This window comes from Heliangelus exortis, chromosome 3 (assembly GCF_036169615.1).
Source record: "Heliangelus exortis chromosome 3, bHelExo1.hap1, whole genome shotgun sequence".
In the NCBI taxonomy this organism is placed as follows: Eukaryota; Metazoa; Chordata; class Aves; order Apodiformes; family Trochilidae; genus Heliangelus; species Heliangelus exortis.
This window is the reverse complement of record NC_092424.1, coordinates 22,165,757-22,186,741: the sequence shown is the minus strand read 5'-3', so window position 1 is coordinate 22,186,741 and position 20,985 is coordinate 22,165,757. Positions and strand designations below refer to the sequence as shown.

At 37.6% G+C, this 20,985-nt stretch overlaps 1 protein-coding gene across 8 annotated transcripts in view; it reads left to right on the top strand.

The window, feature by feature from the left end:
* LPGAT1 (lysophosphatidylglycerol acyltransferase 1) overlaps positions 1 to 20,985 on the top strand; it is a 78,058-nt gene that overhangs the window by 34,042 nt on the left and 23,031 nt on the right. For all 8 annotated transcript variants that reach the window (XM_071739591.1, XM_071739590.1, XM_071739586.1 and 5 more), the window contains 3 exons: positions 9,826 to 9,944; positions 15,983 to 16,078; positions 19,135 to 19,408. In XM_071739591.1, the coding sequence (XP_071595692.1) occupies positions 9,826 to 9,944; positions 15,983 to 16,078; positions 19,135 to 19,408 (489 nt within the window). The remainder of the gene's footprint in view (positions 1 to 9,825; positions 9,945 to 15,982; positions 16,079 to 19,134; positions 19,409 to 20,985) is intronic.

The window sequence follows — 20,985 nt, the reverse complement described above, 5'->3', positions numbered from 1 at the left end:
ATCTTGTTGTGCAACCTTGTGCCAGTTTGACCACTCCTATGGCAAAAAAGGTAGGGTTTTTTGTTTTATTTCTTTTTCATTGTGTTGAAGTGGGATTTCCTGTATTCAAATTTGTTCCTGTTGCCTCTTGTCTGGTCTGTGGATATCATAAGAAAGAGACAAAAATTCAGATTGAGTTTTATTGACTCTTCTCCCCACAGCCCCATCTTACCCTATGGGTAAGATTCCTTCTCCAGAGCCTGTTTTTCTCCAGACTCAACCATCCCAGCTCCCTCAGCCACTGCTCATATGAAAGATGCTCCAGTCCCTTAACCATCCTAGCAATTGGACTCAGTCCTGTTCATCTGTGTCTTCCATTGTATTGGGGAGCCCAGAACTGGACTCAGTGCTCCAGCTGTGGCCTCCCCAGTCCTGAGCAGAGGGAAGGACTACCTGCTGTCAGTGGTTTTTCTGATGCAGCCCAGGATACTGTTTGCCCTGCCATGTGGATGCATTTCTGGCTAGTGGTCAGCTTGTCCACAGAGCCACTCTCTGGGGTGGAGATGTCTCACTTCCCCTGGCTGAACTTCATGAGGTTCTTGTTGGCCTGTTTCTCCAGCCTGTCTTGAATCCCTCTGAGTAGCAGTACAACCATCTGCTGGACCAGCCTCTCCTCCTGGTTTTGCAATGCCTGCAGAATTGCTGCAATCTTGGAATCTTATCTTGTAAATTTTGAAGGTGGGGAGGGAAGCCATGGTGCTTTCATTGGGTTGTTTTGTCTGTCAGTGTTTGATGTGTCAGACCCTGTTTGTGAGTGCTGTTCCTGCTTGGTTAGTTGCTCAGAGAAGTGATAGGACAGGTGAGTGTGGATTAAGTACCATAGGAACCTGCTGAGTTCAAGTTATTAAAAATACAGAGCTGCGTCCAACTGTTTTTTTGGTTTTGTTTCTTTTTGCTTGAAAGGGTGATAAGGGTAACAATAATAGCAAGCTCTGTGTTCCCAGTAATTTTTTAGCTACCCAGCTGCACTGGTATCTGTCTCAATGGGAGAAAAGAAATACTGTTTCTGCTTCTCACTGCTCCTTTGTGGTACTTAGCCTTTTACAAAGAGAAGTGGTTGAGTTACTGTAGTGGACTTGTATTGTGAAATTCTTCTGGTTTTGAAGTAATTTTTTTAATTCTAGAAAACCCAATCTGTTTTTAATAAAACCATCTTACAGATATAACTTTCTCTGAACTGAAGATATATTTTGCATTGTAGCCATATTTAAAATATTGTAGTTGCAATGTACAGTACACTAAGTAGGGTTTTTTAAGACTGTGGCATCTTATGCATACAAAGTCATATGCTTGACTGATGAGAATCCTTACTCACTTGTAAAAATCATCCTTGTAGAGAGAGAGAGAGAGACTGAAATGTAGGACCCACAGCCTTGTCTGACAGAAAGTCTAATTATGTGAGTGCTGGACCTTTTTCCATTGACTGTGATGCTTCCATCATTGTCACTGACCTGAGGTTGAATGACAGTAAGTGCAGTCTAGTAGAAAAACTTGTGTCTTGGTTCTTCTTAAATTTTTCAAATCAATAGTATTTATCTAGGAAGTAATAAAATGTGTGCAGCTAAATGTCTCAGGACATTTTGTCATGTAAGGGAACTTGTGGCCCTGTGATTGTTGAAGCAGGTTTCCCACCACATAAAATTGTGTAGTCTGAGTAAGCTGCAACTCTTGCCTTTGCTCTGTATAACAGCTTGGCTGAGATCCTTTTCGTCAGAGTCTCTGACTTCTCTGATCACATTTTATGGAAACAGATTTCTTGGCTGCTCTCAGCTATAGTGCTATAACTTTTTGATCATCCTCAGCGTGGTTAGAAGCTTTTTACCAGCAAAATGCAAAAGTTAATCTTTAATTTATATGCTTCTTTTTGGTTTATGGTAATTTTAAACTGTCCTGTAAACTTTGATTATATTGGAAATACACATTTCTGAACCTAGATTGACAGTGTGTGTTTCCATAATGTAGCTAGGAATGGTCCAAATGGTAGTGAGTGAATATGAACTGCTGTGGTAGCAATTAACCTGAAGTGTATTTACTGTTGGTTCAGATTCCTCTGTCATTTTAGGATTATGGTGACTATGTGCTTCTAACTAGGCAAATTTTTTTCCATACTGTGAAAGAGTTTGTGTTTTTTTTTTTTACTATCAAGTCTGACTTGTTGGTCTCCAGTATCCCTTAATAACCTTTACTTGTGGTTCTGATGTTACGTTTCCTAAGTGTGTTAAAAACGTTAAAAAGTAATCTGTCATGGTGGGAAAAAGTGGCAAGACTGCGCTATTGTTTTGCTTCTTCCAGGCTTCAGACTGTTCTTTTTCGTGGCCCTTGTGACATCTGCAGTATGTATGGTATTGGAGCTTTATGATATTAGTTCATGAATGTGCTGGTGTTCCTCTGGGTAGTTAATACTTAATGTATTTTATCAGTCACCAGGGAGCAATGTGTTGTACCGCTTGCTCCTTATGTGAGTGGTCTGACTCATGAGCTCGAGGTACTTCAGAAGGATTTCAGCACTCCATCCCATTCTTCAGTCTTGCAGTTGCTTTTCTAATAATAGCAGCAGCAAAACAGACAGTCGAGTTGGTTTATGGCTGCTGCAGTTTACTACCAGTATAGTCATGAAGACTGACATCAGTTGCAATCTCTGCGTTTCAGAGTCCACATTTGCCAGTTTGGCTGCTAACTCTGAGTCTCTTGTACTGCTCCTTGGAAGCAGTAACCATCATATATACAACTGGGGTTCCAGTTTGGCTGATCAGAATGTTGAGGTAGGAGAATTTGATGCCTCTACAATTCAAGCAGTGTTGTGGGAGAAGCATAAAACAGCTGTTGGAGACCTCCAGCAAAAGGTGGAGGGTATGTCCAGTGAAAGATGTGTTCCTGTAAGACTTAAGATATATTGGAACTATTCCTTAAATATCTGTAGAGGGCATAGCTTGCTTATCCTGACAGATTTTGTTAACTTTAAAACTTTTCTTATCATATAAGCTGCTTGCCTAGCATAACTGCAAAGAGATGAAACTCTTGAAATGATATTGCCTATATTGAAGTCAGTGGAAGAAGTTCTCCTTACTGAAGGTGAGCTAAGGTTTTGCTTTTATTGATTCTCAGTCACATATGGGTAAAAGGAGCCCTCTCTTCAGCCGCAAGCATCATCTCTGTTGCCAGTTAATTACAGAACTCAAGCAAACTGCACCCATGAGGTCTTGAACATGCTCTCCAGGAAAATTATATTGGTCTTCAAAAGCCTGGGGCCTCTTTCCAAAAGGAACTGCTGTCCTGTAGGAAAAGTATGGTTCTTGAGTTTGCTGGAAAGGTGAAAGAGCCAGGGTATCTCTGTTGTAATTGTCTCCTGTCAGTTAATTGAAGTAAGAGTGGGTTGACTTAGGGCATAAATATTGTGATATCTGAAGTCCTCTTTTCCACAAAGCAGATCTGTGAACTTCAGAAAGAGAGGGTGGAAGCTAAGAAGACAAACTGAAAGCAAAAAGAAATGTGTGTTGTTTCATACAATGAAGTGTAAAGGTGTGCAAAATGAATTGTCACAGAAAAAATGAAGATAGTGACTGTGTCATCTTAAACTTAGCATTGCTTTATTAACATGTACTGCAGGAACAGCCTCCCTTTGTTGGCAGGCTTCTATTCCCCAGCTGCTGCTGCTGCTTCTCTGACTTTTATATGGTAAGCATTTTTACTGATGGAAAAAAAGGAAATATTTATCAGTGCAAGTCAATTATATTTTTACAACCTGTATATCTTTTAATAGCACTGAAATTGACAATACTTTTGTTAGTAAAATTACATTCTTCATTAGGTAAAGAAAGGTAACAAATTAAGCGAATACTTGTTTAATAAGGTATAATGCTGTATGTATGTTCTCTCCATCCTCTTCTGGATTGTACTTTTATTGCTCACCTGTATGTTTTGTGTGTGTTTGGAGATAATACATGAAGGTTTCCTTGGCAGTATGAATTTTGGAAGGAATGGATGGGACAGGAAGAGCTGTGTTTTGCTTTTCAATAGTATGTGTCTGATTTTACATGGCTGTGTTTAAATGCCTTCTAACTCTAAAATACATGCTTCAAGTAAACAACTAACTTAATGCTGATTTGCTAAGTCCATTGGCTTCCTTTTGCTCACTGTAGGCTACCAATTCCTTTAAGCTTTTTATTAAGGGGAAAAAAAACCACCTTTAGCATGTCTTTATTAGTTTTAGGGTTTTAGGTTTTAGGGGGGTTAGTTTTTTGGGGGGGTTTGTTTGTTTGTTTTGGGGGTTTTCTTGATGTGATCTAGGCATGCTAAGTAATATTTCATCTCTTCTAAATAATATTTAATCTCTGGCATCACTTCTGGGACTTCTTAATGCCAACTACCAAAGAATCGCATCTATAAAGGAGAGACAAATGAGTTTAACAACTGTTCATAGCTACTCAAGCTGAAATATGCTTTGATGAGTCATTTGTGAATACAACTTGCCAAACACAAATGCTTGAGTATCAGGAGGAACGATTAAAACATAGAAACCTGGTTGTCATGAGTAACAGTCGCTATTGATCACCTAATAATAACATTCCTGACTTTGGTGACTTTTGAGGAAGCAGAGGAGACTGTCCATTAATATTGCTGTTTATTTGTTACTCAGTTTCCAAGCAGTTGACAAAAGGTGGTAGTGTTCTGTTCTAAGTGTTACCAACCTTTTTGGAACAAGTCTTCTTGAAGTCTTACCTCAGGGATGCAAGTGATGGCAAGTGATCAGAAGAAAAATAAACTAAGAGGTGGAAGGATCTGTAGTAAAACATCTTAGCTTCATCAGTTTTTACAGTTGTTAATACTGTGTGTAAACTATCTAAAGGGTGATTGATCTAGCTATTTTATGGATTTGAGGTTTTTAATAATTTTCATTAGAACACGGGAAGCATTTTCCTGACCTTGCCATAAAACATCAGTCTTGTCATGGTTTTTTTTTTTTCATTTGTGGGACTAATACGGCAGCCTTTAGATTTGGAAAGAATATTTTCAGTTGGAAAGGACATACAGTGATCATCTAGTCCAACTGCCTGGCCAATTCAGGGCTGACACAAAGTTAAAGCATGCTATTAGGAGCATTGTCCAAATGCCTTTTAAACATTGACAGGCTTCAACCATCAACCACCTCTCCAGGAAACTGTTCCAGTGTTTGTCTGCCCTCTCCATAAATAAATGCTTCCTAATGTTCAGTCTAAATCTTCTCTGGCACAGCTTTGTACCATTCCCACACATCCTATCACTGGATCTGCAGAAGAGCTCAGCACCTCTCTGGCCATGTCTCCTCCTCAGGAAGCTGTGGAGAGCAATGAGGTTTCCCCTCAGCTTCCTGTTGTCCAAGCCCAAAGTCCTTAGATGTTCCTAATGGGACATTCCTTCCAGCCCTTGCACCAGTTTTGTTGCCCTCCTCTGGACACATTCAAGTGCCTTCACATCATTCCTAAACTGTGGGGCCCAGAACTGCACACAGTGCTCCAGATGAAGCAGCACCAAGGCTGAAGACAACAGAATAATCTCTTTTGACCAACTGGTGATGCTGTGTTTGATGTACCCCCCCAGGATGCTGTTTGCCCTCTTGGCTAGCAGGGCACATAGCTGGCTCATATTGAAGCTGCTGTGGGTCCCCTTCTGCTGGGGTCCCCTTCAGCCACTCCTCTCCCAGTTTATATTTGTGCATCCTGGATGATTCTCGTATGAGAATTGCATCTGGATCCCTCACTGCCCATTTCCTAATGGCTGTTGACTTTTCCGATGGGAGCTGTTTGGGGTTTTTTTGCTTTCCAATTCAGTGGAGAGAGAGGAAGCGAAAACTCAATACATTTGAAATAACAAACCCAGGTACTCATTAGAACTTAAGTTGTTAGGATGCCAGTAAAATTTATGCCAATTCTTACAGCACATACTGTAGTGAAACTATTAATGAAACTACAAAGAAGAGGGTCAAAAAATTCAGTATGCAGAAATGCAATAAGCAAAATGAAGTTGTTTGGCAGCTAGCAGAATGCTAGACTGCCATTCTTGCCAGGTATATTCAGAAGTGCAAAATAGATCTACTAAATTATTAGTTATCTGGGTAGTCATTTACCCAACCTAATGATATACTGTAATTGAAGTGCTTGAATATTTATTCATAGCATTGCCTACATGCACACAGTTATGTTAAGGACATGATTGCAAAGCAGCCAAGTATTCTGAGAACTCTCAGTAGCTACATTTAAATTTGTAATACTTCAGTTAAAATGTGTAAAAAAACCTTTTATTGCTTTTTTTCTATTCTTTAAGCTCTGCAAGGATTACCTCATAAAGAGCTTAGTTTACAGCTCATGGTAGGAAATATTTTCTGGATGTTTTAGAGGCTTGTATACATCTTGAACTTTTTTGTAGAAGGATAAATCTTTGTCTTACAGCATACAATTACAAGTACATGTGTCTTCACCCATTCCTGGAGAAGCCTTTTGCTTACAAGTTAAAAATGAAGCCTCTCTTACAGTTAAGCCATTTTTGCCTCAAACTTGGGAGTAAATGGTTTGGTTACTAATCAGAATTACTATATTTTCTTGGTACTGAGTTTTCGGTGATTTCAAATCACCAAGTTAAACACATTTCTCACTCCTTCCTTCCCTTATGTTATTTCACTATGTTAAACTGCATTTGAAGAAATCTAACCATTGTGAGGCCATAGACACAGAACAGGTATAAAATGTGTCCTGACAATACAAGGAAGCCATGGAGAAATGTTTGTTTTCAGGCCCCTGAGTGACAAGTATTAGTCTTTGAACTGTTTGTCTTTTACAGTGGAGCAAAGGAGTGTTCCTGTTTCTGCTGCCATGGTGTTGAGGTTTTGGGTTGAATGTTTCCAAGTACAGTGGAGAAATGTAATATCACAAGTATTTCTTAAAGCAAAAAGTGCTTCTTTTGAAAATTTCACTGCAGAGAGAAAATTGAAGGCAATGACTTTAAAGGGATACTGTGAACTTAAAATTCTAGATACTTGGGGGCTTTAGGGTTTTAAAAAATTACGGTAATGTCAGTGGGTTTCCTTCATGCTTTTGTGGTTTGCTGTTCTGTTTCCAATCCAGAAATGGTCTGTGAAGGACGTGGGCAAAGTAATTCTTTTCTACTTGATAATCAGGTCAATCAATGGACCATAAAGCGTTATTAAGCACAAGAGACAGCCTTGATTGCCTGAGGAGAAATGACAGAGGGAAAAGAAACCAGAGGATGTCCAACTCAATCACTTACTTCTAATAACTTACTACCTGTCAGCTGAGCTGCAGAAGTTGACCTATTAGCCTGGCCAGTTGATAGATAAAATGAATTGAGGAAATCAACTGAAGAATTAAATCACACCTTTCCTTATTTTAACCTTGCATTTGGGGTAGAATAACAGAGCCCACCTTCTTACTACTTCTCAGGTGAAACTTGTCAGTGCATTGTAAGTTGACTCTGTGTTTTTACCCTCTATGGCGTAGAGCAAGAATAGGCAAAATAGGCAGAAAAAAAATCAGAAGCTTTTTTTCCTATTTTTCTTTGAGTGGGGCCTATCTGAAAGTCTCAAAGTCAGACATTAATCTTCACTTAGTATGCTAAAAATGTACTTTTTCTAGCAAATGAAGCTTCTCTTTAGTTGTTTTCAGTGCATGCTACTTCCAATGGCTTACATTTTTCAATCATAAACTTTATTTTAACCCTTGAGAAAGTTAGATCTGTGAAATATTTTTGAAAATGAAGAAGTTTCTTTTTAAACTTCTGTACAGTAGACATTATTAGCACTATAAATTTATATGTTCCAGGAACGTATCTACAGTAAAGTAACCTGGTTTTTTCAGGGTGATGTAGAAATAAAGTAATTAAAAAAATAATAATGTAGTTGTGAAAAACATTATTTTATTTATGCTTAATGTTTTTTAAACCACAGTTCAGTGAAACTGTTGTCACTATTACGTAGCCAGTGCTGCTTAATAAAGATATTGTAGTAATAAATTTCAAAGTCAGTACTCTGATTAATTTCCTTTTAAAATATTCTCATTTCATCTTAGTTTCTTGCCTTGTACTGCCATAAGCAGATACATGAAATAATTGATGAGTAACAGTTCACCGTCAGCTTTGACTGCCACATCCAGACATTTTCCAGTTTCCATGGAATTAAAGAGAACATTGGAGGAAATTTGCACACAATCGAGGAGGGCGGATAATGGAGGTTTTCAAGTTCATGTTGAGAAAACTAAGGGTCTGTGCTTAGGTTATCCAGGGAGAGGAAGGGAGGTTGAGCATCGTGGAATGACTGGTCTTCCCCACCTTCATATCTCTAGTCTGTTTCTACCTACTTGTGACCAAACAGAGCTCTTTATTTTTTTTACTTTATGTTCAAGTCTTAATTCAATACTAATTTGGGATCCATTTGGAAGTTGTAGAAGTGGCAGTTTTCAAAGGTGTGTTGCTAACTGGGTTTGTGCAAGGACAGGGAAGCTATGCATGGATAGTAGCTTCTTTTCTTGTTTTGTGTAGCCTGTTGCTTTTTTGTAAGTTAAACCACTGCTTAAAAGACAAGTAGCAGTAAAGTAATTAATTGTCCTGTGAGTTGTTTACTGCCTGAAGACCTGTTAATAACAGTACTAAAAATTCAGTAGTAGAGGTGAAATATTTCCTTTGATGTCAGAAATTAAAATAACAGCCAGTAAGAAACACTTAAGATTGTGAAAAAACACAGAAAAATAATTGTCTTGCATGCATGGGTAATGCATCTTTTCCCTCTGTACCTCACAGAGCTACGCTGCCTGCCCATCCTTTCTCTTTACCCTGCAATGCAGTATCCATCCTTCTTGTTGAAGAGGACCAGACTCTGCTCTCTTGTCTCTTTGCCCCAATAACAGCATTAGATACATTCTTTAATTTACACAACTTTTTCTAGTTTTCCATCCTACATTCTTCTGTGGTAGACAGTCTTCTCTCTCGCTGTTCAATTACTTTATGATGATGAAATTAGCAACTTGTAACTCCTTTTTTCTTAGCTCAGCATGTTTTTGATGGTCAGTGTAAATGTTGGATGATCAGCTGTAGCTTCCTCCCAACATCATTCTTGCCTCTGGAGTATTTGGTCTCTGATCTACAGAAAGTGACTAATAGTTTCTGACATCTAAGCATCATTTTGTGAACCCACTTTCTTGCCTATAACTAACTTGTTTAGATTTGAATTACTGAGTTTGTTTAATGTAGCATTTTAAACCTAATTATCCAACTACAGATTTTTTAATTTTGTTTTTACCAGAGTAGTATAATAATAATAATAATAATAATAATAATAATAATTGCAGAAATGAAACCTGCTAAGCTTTTTAAAAAAAACTACAACAACAAAAATTTTTTTGACAATGTGACTTTTTAATTATTATTTAGTGAGGTGGGACAGTAACATTTGAAAGCTGGGTCAAAAGCTTATGTAATTTTGTGACCCTAAATATAGAATGGTGTAATGACACAAAAAGATCAATCTCTGTGCATATGTTCTGGCAGAGTATTTTTGTTTTGTTCTTATTCTGCGCATGCAATTTAAAATTAAGCTGAATACCCTCTGCTTGTAAAAATGGTCTTGCAAATATTCCTATTTTATGCTATGTGCCAATTTAAATTGAATGTACCATGTAGATTTCTGTACTACAATTGTCTGGGTGCGGGGTCTTTGTATTTTTTGTTTTGTTGATAGTAACATTTCCATGAAGATGTTGTAAAATTTACTTTTTTTTTTTTTTTTTTTTTTTTATTTTATAGTAGTGGAATGGGGTGATGATGTTAAAGCAGTATCAGAAGATGAAGCCATGGTGCTGGTGAACCATCAAGCAACGGGTGATGTCTGCACTCTGATGATGTGCCTTCAGGATAAAGGCACGGTAGGCTAAAACTGGGGAGTGGGGTAGCTTCTGTGTGTGGCATCTGTTACCTTGCATCTGTGAGCAGTACTGATGGCTGACCTCTGTATGTTAATCCTCCAGATCATCTCAGGGCCCTGACTAGGAAGCTTTTTATTTAGATTCGGTCTAATGTGACAGCCAGTAGCTTGGAGCAGGTTTTAGTCCATAAACGTTGCCTTTGAAGAAGGTCACACAGAAGCTGAGTCAGTGTGCATCCAGTCTAGGTTAACACAGAGGGAAGCAGATCTCCTTGCAGGTAATCATGTGCTTGACTTTTTCTCTCACCTCGTGCCCTTGTGCAACTCGTGCCAGCTTTGCTCAAACCAGTACATGTCTAGCTTCTTGATTATGACTTCACTGCAGCATGGAATTTTTCTCAAAGTTACAGGCAATTTGTGTATGGGATTTTGCTTGGTGTTCAGAAACCAAAACTGACTTCGTATGAGGACGTGTCCAAGTTAAGCAAACTGGCTAAGGGTAAAATTGCTTTTCACACCCTCTTAAGCACTTGGTGAGAAGTACAACTGACACAATTTCACTCGCTGCTGTTCAGAATATTCACATCTAGGGACTGTGGTGAAGGAAACTAGAGTATGGGATCTAAACAGGAAATTAAATTTATGTACTAATCAGGAAGAGGGGGATATGTATGGTTAGGCTACAAAGGGTGGGACACACACCTGTCAAGCTGAAAAAATGCATCACCCGTGTCTCAGTGGTGTCATCTTATGACCACAGAGTGAAGAAACAAGGAAAACAACTGATTTTTCGTGCATCTGCACAACTTTTCTTAGTGTATGTTTATATAGACTGTGTATACATTGTATCTCTATCAGTGATTTAATTTTTTTTAAAATTTCCCCAGATCTTAATTATGACAACAGAGCTGATTTAAAAAAATTATAAAATTCAAACAAACCAAACTCAAAAAAGAAAGTGTGAAAAGGCCACTCAAGATTGAGCAGAGACAGATTTTTTTCTACTGCAGCCTAGAGAAGACATCTTCTAAATGTACTTTTATTGCTTTAATTTGTTTTGTAATTGAGGAAGTTAGTTATATACAGTATTCTTGTACTCTAGTGAGTACAAGGACAGAATAAATAGCCTTTAATTCCTTTCATCAAAATGATGCATAGGACAACCTTGTAATAAAGTTGACTGTAAGGGTATAGTCCCATGAATATGTATTGCATATAATCTCAACTACTTATGTCTCAGGTGTTTTAAATACCACATAGATTTTATATCCACTACTATACATACATGAGTCAATGAAGCTAAGTCCTAGTTGACTCCATAGATAAAAAGTTTCAGTCAAGACAGGTAAGTTTCAGTGAATGTAGATTATAGTAAAAATGGAGGAAGGCACTGAGGTAGCAAATAATCATCATCATGGAAACTTAGATGTGTGCATCTTCAGAAAAGCAAAATATCCTTTAAATCAGTGCTTGTTCCCTTAGACTGTTGCAGTCATTTCTCTTGGAACATGCATATCCAGAGCCTAGCATGGCTTTAATGTTTTTAGCTAATGAATACAAACTACAAGCTTCAACACATTTTTAAAATATAGCATGAGTAGTACAAATGGCTAAAAATAATGGGAAAGATCAGGAGAGTTTATCCTTGACAGAACTTGCTGAATTGGGTGTTTTTAAATAGCATGCTTCATATTTCTGAACAGAAGAGAATTTCCTTTACCTTGAGTGACTGTGGAACTGCTGGAGGAGAAAAAACACAACGTACCACCCGTCCAAAATAAATCATTCTGCAGTAGGCAGCTATTTAAATTGGGCAGTTTACTTTAAATACTGTTTAAACTTAACACAGAGTCTGCCACAACCTTTAACACTTTTTTACACTCAGACAACACTTAGTTCTCACAGTATTTCGTGAAGGTGAAAGGCTCACTCCCATTTCACCCCAAAGGGCGTAACAAGAAGTGAAACATCTCACCAAGGGCAGCCTCTCAGCAGTGGTGGGGCAGAACTAGGAAAACCTCTCTTGTGTGGCAATCCAGAATTGCTTTTGCTTGCTTTTGCCAGCCAGTACAGTCTGGGACCAGATACAATCTGGAAACTTTTATTGTTTAATGCTGCTTTTTAAAAAATTTTCATTTAAGACATCAGAAGTGTTTGATTTTAAGTTCTGTCTTTTTCTCTGTAGTGAAGTAGAATATTGAAACAATCTTGCAACTTGACAGTGTTTCCCAAGGGCCGTATCAAGAGCTATGATAATTATTTTTTTCTGATATGTTATAAATTAATTACAAACGCTAATGTAGCCCATCTATTCTAAGCAAATTTAATTTCAGTAAGCTAAACTACACATGTCAAGATGTTTCTTGCCTTTCAGATACACTTATGAGAATGAGGAAAGCATGATTTCTTATAAGGGAAGTGCAACTTAGCTAAAAGTTACAATCTTAATGGGAAGACTAGACTGGTATTGTTTGCTAATATATGTTACCATAAGAGAATCCACATAGAGCAAAGTTTTGGCTGAATCAGAGGTAACCTAATTACACTTTTTATATACTTAAAGAAATTGTTTCAACTTTTTTGTCAAAGTAAGTGTTAAAACATACTTAGTAAGTTAGTTGAGTTCTCATAAGCATTAAAGGTTATGTGTTTAACAAGGAGAAGTAGGTTAAAATGCTGCTATTACTGCTTTCTGACTAGATTAGGACTGATAAATGTGCCTGGTTTTTTTCCTGTGTAGAACAGAAACCAGTGCAAGGAAGGGCATAGTGGAGAGAAAAAAGTAGTGCAAGTTTCAAGATGCATTCCCAGGTTTCATTGTTAAAATGTAGATGCTTGAAAGGTGAAAATCACTCTATTCAGGCTGCTTTGTTATGAAATCTAGAGTAAAATGAAAGTGGGCCTGTTGAATAAAAGGCACCTAGATTTTTATTATAAAACTGTTAAAAGCTTTTTGTACATTCTGAACTTACTTAAGCAAGAAGAAGAAAAAAGGACCTGAAGAAGCATCCAAAAATTCTTTCATCCATAAACAACCATGAATCTGTAAAAAAAACCATGCTTCTGAGTGTCTTTGCTTACACCTCCTTGAAAAGAAAGTGATAAGAGACTCGTCTGATAAGCACTGATTAATTTCTGAGGGTACTATGTGGAAAAGCCACCACCAATATCTTGCAGTGTCCTCTGTTTTGCCCTTGGTAGCAGAAGCGAATGATAATATCCAATAGAATTAATATCCAGTAATATAGTTTGCCCTTTGGTTGCAAGAAAGATAATTGTGTTCAACTCTTACTGATGTACTCTGTGCATATATATATTAATTTATTAAATATAAAATAAAAATAAATATAAAAATATTTGTCTTTCTTCTTTTCTGCTTACCTCTGCCTAGGTTTATAGACAGATTTGTAATCATTGAGCTCTGGAGTTTGCTTCTTTGTAGCCCACTTGCAGCAAACTGTATGTTTTATCTTGGTCTAGTAATGCTAGTTAGAAGCCCTGAGCTGCCTATAACATGGTGAAGTGGTCTTTAGACTCCAAAGGACAAGGATCAACTTTCAGGTTTAACCTACAGTCATCTAAATGTCCAGTTGGTAAAAACAATAAACCGGTATGGGAGGAGAGAAGCATCAGCATTGTAGGGCAGGAATTCCTTCTCCAGGAGGAACACATAGGGCCCAATGTTGACTCCTCAAAAGACACAGATCTTTTCTTTTCAGAAGATTATTAGTTCTACTTACCTCCCCCGGTAGCATAGATTGTTTTTCACTTTCTATTTGATATAATAGAACAATTTTTTCAAAATGCCAAAGTAAGAGATGAATGCTTACTCATATGGGTACTGCTGCAGGCTAAATTATCATCAGTGGAGTTTTGGTGGTGTTTTTGTCAAAAGATATGGTTCCCTACACAAAATTATTGTCTTTGGGCTGGTGCATGAGCATGAACTTACGATATTGCAGTGCCTTGAAGAGCAATAACACCTCTCAGTAATGCTTTTTTAAACTCTTGTCCTTAGGGCACACCTTTTCTTTCTGTCCTTCTTTTCCTTTCCCTAAGGCTTTCTGACTTGCTGAAAGGGAAAGAGTTTGAATCTCTTCAGAGAAGAACTTTCACTCTAAGATCCGCTCTTTTATTTGACACAGGCCTGGAAATAGCTGTCTGAGGAACCATTTTATCTATATTAATCTGAACTGGAGAGTTGTATTTAGGAATAGATTTTTCTTTTACCACTCAGAAATGCATGAAGTAGCAGGAGGGGATACTTCAGGAGTGTATCATAGTGAAGAAAGGATGCTTGTTTCTGAAGCAAAACAGTTCATATCTTTGAGAGCTTTCCTTTTCTCTCAGGCATGATTTCCTTTTCCACATCTGGTGGTGCTAGAAGGTTCAGAATCTGGTGCTCTTGCATTATCCAAGATCTTCAAATAGAAGTTTTGGTAGTATTAAAAAAATCGAATGGAAGTTGAGTTGTTCTTAATGTGTTCTTAGGCACTGATAGCTAGTTTCTTAATGTAATGTTTAGGTTTAGTTGGAAGATGTGTGTCTGAGGCCATAAAGTATCTTTAAGTGTTCTTTGGCGGGTATGTTCTTGCAAGTGTGTAAAACTTCACTTTGTGGAGCATCAGTCACAGTTGTTTAAGGATAAGTAAAAGAAGCAGGGCACGTGGCAGTTATTTTTCTCCAGATACATAGCCCAGGATTCATTTATAGCTTCTGTGGTCAAATGAGAGTGTAGGTAATCAGAGCACTCCAAGAGATAATTAGATTTCTTTGGAAGAAAGACCTATTGATACATTCAATTCTAGATACAAATTGCAAATTATTGAGCTGCTTTTACAAAACAAAATTCCTTCATGATGGGCTCACATTTTCACATGGGTATGTGGAATTTGTAGAAAACAGGTAAAAAACTTCATCCTCTACCAAACTCCACATCCAGTAACAAAGTATCAAATTACTTTGTTAGAAGTATTGTTGGAGGCATGGGTGTGGATTCTGAGCATTTCAGATCTTGTGCAAGCATCTGGTGTTTGGAGAGCAGCACGGAGTACACAGTACTGGTAGATGAACTAATGCATTGTATTTTCTAGGAGAAATATTTATTACTTAGACTGTGCTATTTCTGTCTTGGCTCCAAATTGTGTATCTTGGGAAGCTGAAAGATGCCAAACAGAACTTTTTTTTTTTTAAATTTTGCCAAGCAGAACTGCTTCTCTTTAAGCTTTTTTGATGGTGATAAATGGAAGAGGATTATGTCATATGACTTTAAGTTTCACTGAAGTTGAATGAGTCTTAGTGCAGCCATATAAGATAGAGAACACAACAAGCCTTGTGTTTGATTGAGGGCATGTAAAAGTATCTGCCTTTACTATCCTGTAAGAAGTGATGGTGAAAGTGAATCTAATGGCTCACCTTGTATTTTTTCCTTCTCCCTGTTGTTTAGGACAGGGAGCATGACTTAATGAAATTCTCAGGGCTGCTTTGCCATGAGTGAAATCAATAACAGCAGGTGAGCTGTACATAGGTCTCAGTGAATGCTGCTGTTCAAAGACAGAGTAAGCCTGTATGGAGCATGTGCACATCAGAAGCATGACCTTATCCACAAAATAGCCAAGTACAAAAAAATACAAGGAAATGTTTTTGTGATAGGCATGAAACAGTTGGAGATTTCAAATACAGATATGTATTGTATTGAGTACTTTAACAAAGGGTAAGAATAGCTTTAGTTTGCAACTGGCTTAAAATTGTAGTGGTGTGTCAATAAGAAGCTTTACACTACCTGTGTGAAAGGATAGAGTAAAAGTTTCTCTAGAATATGGTTAATAGTGTAAAACTGTATATTATTTTACAAAAAGGCAGCCATTTAATTCTGCCCCTGAGGGAGAAGTGTAGCACCTCTGCTGCTTTATACTTTGGAGCATAAAGGACTTTATTCATTATATTTGTTAGTGTTATTGTTGTTGCAAAGGGTGACAAAATTTGACCTGTATATACATAATTCTCTCTCTCTTTTTTTTTTTTTTTTTTTCTGTCCAGGTTGTTCGTCAGATGATGTGGCTGATGGATCATATTTTTAAGTATACAAACTTTGGCATTGTGTCTCTAATTCATGGAGACTTCTTTATAAGACAGGTAAATGGAAACATGTAATAGTGTTTTGATTTATCCTTGTATTTGGAACATGATGGTGATATAGGACTTACTCATTACCTCCTGGATCGTTTGCAGAATGAAATAACTACACTAACATGTGTAGTTAGGTGGAGCCTTGTTCTGAAACTGCTCTTTTTTCCAAACTTATTATATGCCTGGGCACAGATGTTTATGGAATCAATTGTGGTGGGAGCCTTTTATGAGAGTACATGGCAAAGTATACTCAAAGCATACGGATTACTTTTTGTCTCTTTGCATCTTACTGGCCCTTGTTGGTGCCTTGTTTCTTTCCTTAGTGACCTTGATGCTGTGCACCAAATCTGGTATGGTCACTGTTCTGACTATCAAAGTTTTAGATAAGGAAAGGCAGGACCATCCCTTTTGCTGGTGATGTGGTAGTAAGGTGGTGATGGACCTACATAAATAGTAATTAGTTGAATCTTTAAGGTTAATTATTATTCGACCATCAGGAAAGAATGTGTATTGAGCCCAACATCTCAAATGTTAAGGAGTGAAAACCTCAGATTTCTTGCCATTTGGGGTGTTTTGTTGCTGTTTGATGCTGTTGATCAAATTGTGCTCTAAAAGTAGAAACTTAGAAGTAACCTAAGTGTGAACCTGCTGCCAGTTACATGAACTGTGCCATCCAGCATACCTGTCTCTTTTCTCATTTTTATTTGTCTGGTCCTAAAATGTGTGGGTAGCCAGAGAGTGAGTGAATTTTCCATTTACATAGAAGGAGAAGCTAATTTACTCAGAATGAAATATAAATATTTAATCACAGCTATAAACAGCTAAAGTGAGGTTTCTCATTAAGGGAAGCATGGTTAGAAAACCTTAGGCAAAATTATAGAATAAAGTTCTGTAGTGGTATGCAACTGTATACTGTGAGAGCATGGAAATGAAAAGGGTTTGACACTTTGTAGAATATAAATCTATTTCAGTTGTTAAAATTCATAGGATAGACAGGTTGAGGTACACATTGCTGTCAGCTTGTGAATTGTGATTTCTGATTGTGGTGTTTCAATTCCAGTTACAAACGCAAGCCATTACTGGGCTGCAAAAACTAAGGCTTTTTATCATTTTTGTAAAGTGGCTGTGACACACAACATCACAAATAAGATGATGTTATCATGAGTCTAAAAATAAGCTAATTGGAAATGAAATGTTTGTTTGTTAGTTAGCCTTTGGATGTAGCAAAACCACTTAAGGCACATGAGTAATGATCCTTTGCCTTACTATAGAAAGGAGCAAGTAACATTTGGATGAGCAAATACTTCAGGTTTTTTTCCCTGTAGAATAAAGTAATTTGATCATGGTGTAATACATCCTGTTTGTTCAAGGTGTATATTAACTTCATTTTCCTGAGCAGCACCAATGGCAGTTTCAGGAATGCTTCTGAGGCCTACTAGGAGCTGACTAGTGTTGTTATAATCTCCCACTGAAAAGCTTACTGGAAACCTAGACTGCAAGGAATTGGCATATCAGCAGTGCAAAGTGCTTGGCATCCTAAAGAATTTGTCAGCAGTGTGCTGCTACCTGTTTGCTTGCCTCTAAATGAAAGAAGGCTGAACCCGTTCCTTGTGATGATGATCAACTATCCATCATCTTCAAGAACTGGTTGTATTAAAGAAGTGCTTCTGGATGGCTTAGTTCTTTCTGGACAGTATATTCCAGGACCCTTCAGTATTCCAGTAGTCACAGTTTCTTTTAAAGACTCCTCTTTCCCCTTAGTCCAAGGGATTTTTTTTCTGTTGCAGCAACACCTTAAACCTCACTGTATTTGCTAAACTGCAGTTTATCCATTAGTCATGCTCATAAGGTTTGTTCAGGTCTTGGGGAGTTCTGGTATCTAACGAGTGAAAGATGTATTGTTCACTGCTCTTTTCTTAACTATTGTGCTATCCTGGAATCCTGTGGTCTGGTGAGAAAGAACTGGTTTGACTGAGGAGCTTTTATATTGCTCTTTAATTGCATTAATATGAGCAGGCAGAGCTTTTTCTTTCCCCTTTATGACGTAAGTTTGAAGTAATTGAAATTGTAGGGATGTCAAAATCTAGGAGAAATGCTTTCACAAAACCCATCTTCAAAATATTGTGTCTTGTAGTCTTCCACTCAAGCCCGCACTTTACTATTTCTCCTTCTGCCAGAAAAACACCAAACAATGGAATGTTTGTGGCACTTTTGTTGACGTTTCAGAGGATTAAAATCACCTCAGCTAAGGAGAGCTTACATTTTAGACTCCTGTGTCTTTTGAGACAATTGACAAAGTCACTTTGGAGTACTCAAAAATGCTAATTGCTGTAAATTAATTCCTGTGAAAATTTGCGTAGCTTGCTCTTGCTGTGTGCCAGGACAGGAGGAGAGGAGATTGTTGTTGAAGATATTTCAAAGGTATTTCTGCAGTAATTAAAACAGATCTTACAGTATTAAGCAAAGATGGTATGCTAGTACATCAAAGAGGAGAAATGAATGAGTCATTCAAGCAGCTCAGGTTTGGGTAAAATCTGTGTTTCTGCTGTGGTAACCCAGCTCGGGCCTGGTCTTGAGGTCTGTCTGTGGTACCTCTGCAGTTCTCCAGTGGGCTGAAGGGAGAGGTACACAGAAGATAGTGTAAGCAACAATACTGTTTTGGCTTGCAGAAGTTACTGAGGATGCATAAACCTCAGAATCATAGCTTTACCTCTAAACTGTGTTGGCAGAATACAGTTTAGCAAACTGACCCAGTAACATCTAGAGAAGTCTGTAAATGGATCCTGGTGTTATGTGAAGTTCCCACTTACAGTCTGGTCGTCACTCTTGAAGAGAAATCATCAAATCAGGATCTTCATCTTCCGTTTCAGGGGTTTTTTTTTTCATCCTTTCTGTAAAGTCACACTAAGGAGAGCACCAGCAGGTATTCTGGGACAATGTTGTTTTGCTATGTCTTAGGGGCTTATTTGTATCTCTGAAAAAAAAAGAAAGGTAGTAATTGTCTTTCTGATATTATCCCATTGAAGCATTTCCTTTATGTAAGTAATGTTTTATCCTTACAGGGAAGAGCACACCGTGACCAGCAGCTTGCTTTACTCAAGGAGCATCTAGAAAAATATTACAGGAGCCGCAATCGGAAGTGGATTGTTTTATTTCCAGAGGGTGGATTTCTTAGGAAAAGGAGAGAAACAAGCCAGGCATTTGCCAAGAAAAACAATTTGCCATTTCTTGAACACGTCACCCTGCCGAGACTTGGGGCAACACAAGTTATTCTGAAAACACTTGTAGCACCACAAGAAAATGGAACTCCAGCAGGTAGAGAAGCTGTGATAAAAGGTAAAGACCACTTCACTTTTATGGGTAAAAAGCAAGTTGAATGTCAAGGATTTGAGTTAAACAAAACATATTGTATTGAATAGGTCTCTTTAAATGTCAGATACATCCATAATGCACCATCACATTTAAGTCTTGTCATATTTGCTTTCAGTTTCACTAAGTTTATTTTTTATGTTGAGACTCAAACAAAAAGAAAAACTTGATTTTAATTCAATGTAGTTTACAGTGTAGCTGCATGAATGTTTGTCTTGGTACACATTGATGGGTTGAGCAGATACTGGAATAAGCACTGGAGTGGGCAAGAAGGTGGACTACTCCTCTCAGCAAGATTGATAGTTTTAATTGGTGTATGGTAGTATGGAAGCATTTCTAGAATTATGCACACTATATTAAAATTCTTATTCCTGCCTTTAGTTAGTATACTTGATTCCTCTTTTTGAAGTTTTTCTATTGAGTTCAAGTCTGTTCTCTAAAGATTTTTATGATCACTGTCCCATTTGCTGCTGGACTTAGCTGTCACTGATAACTACATCTGAAGGATTGTTTTGGCCATCTTCTTTTAGAACAGTTATAAAGGAATGAGAACACTCCTGTAGCATGAACAGTCTGGAATGCCTATGCTGGAGGGAAGAGTATAGCTTGAACACAGTGCCTACAGTTATGGAACTTGGTGCTTTTAATCTCCCAGTTTTTCAATGTAACTTCTTGGCATGTTCGAGGAGCGGGATCAGATCTTATTTAACCTGGTTGTGTATTTCTGTTATTATAGAAATTGTGAAGTGGGGGGTTGTGGTGGTTTCTTATTGATGGGTGGTGCTGGTATTTTCACAGACAAATTATTATAATTGTTTAGCAGTTTGAACCAAAGATCCGTACTTATGAAGCCATGTTTTCAGGTGACTTAGGTTTTTTTCCTGTGCTGAAGTTCAAATTTAAGGGTTAGAAGGACACAAAATTTACTTCCAGATTTTTAGCTTTGAAGTTAACCTTGTCAACATAGAAAATGAATGGATATGATGTTCTTGTGGGAATGCAGGGAAGATTTTAACTGAACTGAAAATCAAGCTGTGGAATGCATCAGAATATTTGATCAGAAAAGAAAGGATGAAGCCCAAAGGAAAGGCTGAAGTACAGTCCTTTTTGTCATTAGAAGATTTTAGGTGTAAAAGAGAGAAACTGACACCCCAGTCCTTGTTAAAAACTTTTTTTAAGGAGAAAAATTTATCCTCTTCCTGTTCTACTTCTTGTCATCTTAAAGGCAAGAAGGTATGAAAAGTAAGAAGTATTTTGTGCTTGAACTGAGTTCTTTATCAGGTGTTTTGCCAAGGCAAGCAGCCTCTATTTTCCTAATGTCCTCCTAAAATTTTTCCAAGCCTTCTTTCATTTTTAAAGTCCCAATTACTAGCCTTCATCGGAGTGAACTTTGAATTACTGCTGTTAAATACTAAATGAAATTACTAAAGCAGTTGTTGTTTATGCTGTCTTTAGAAACAATATAATATAGTGAAATTTTACCGTGTTATTCCTAAATAAATAGGAGAATGGAAAAAAATATATGAAATGTGGTACTATTACTT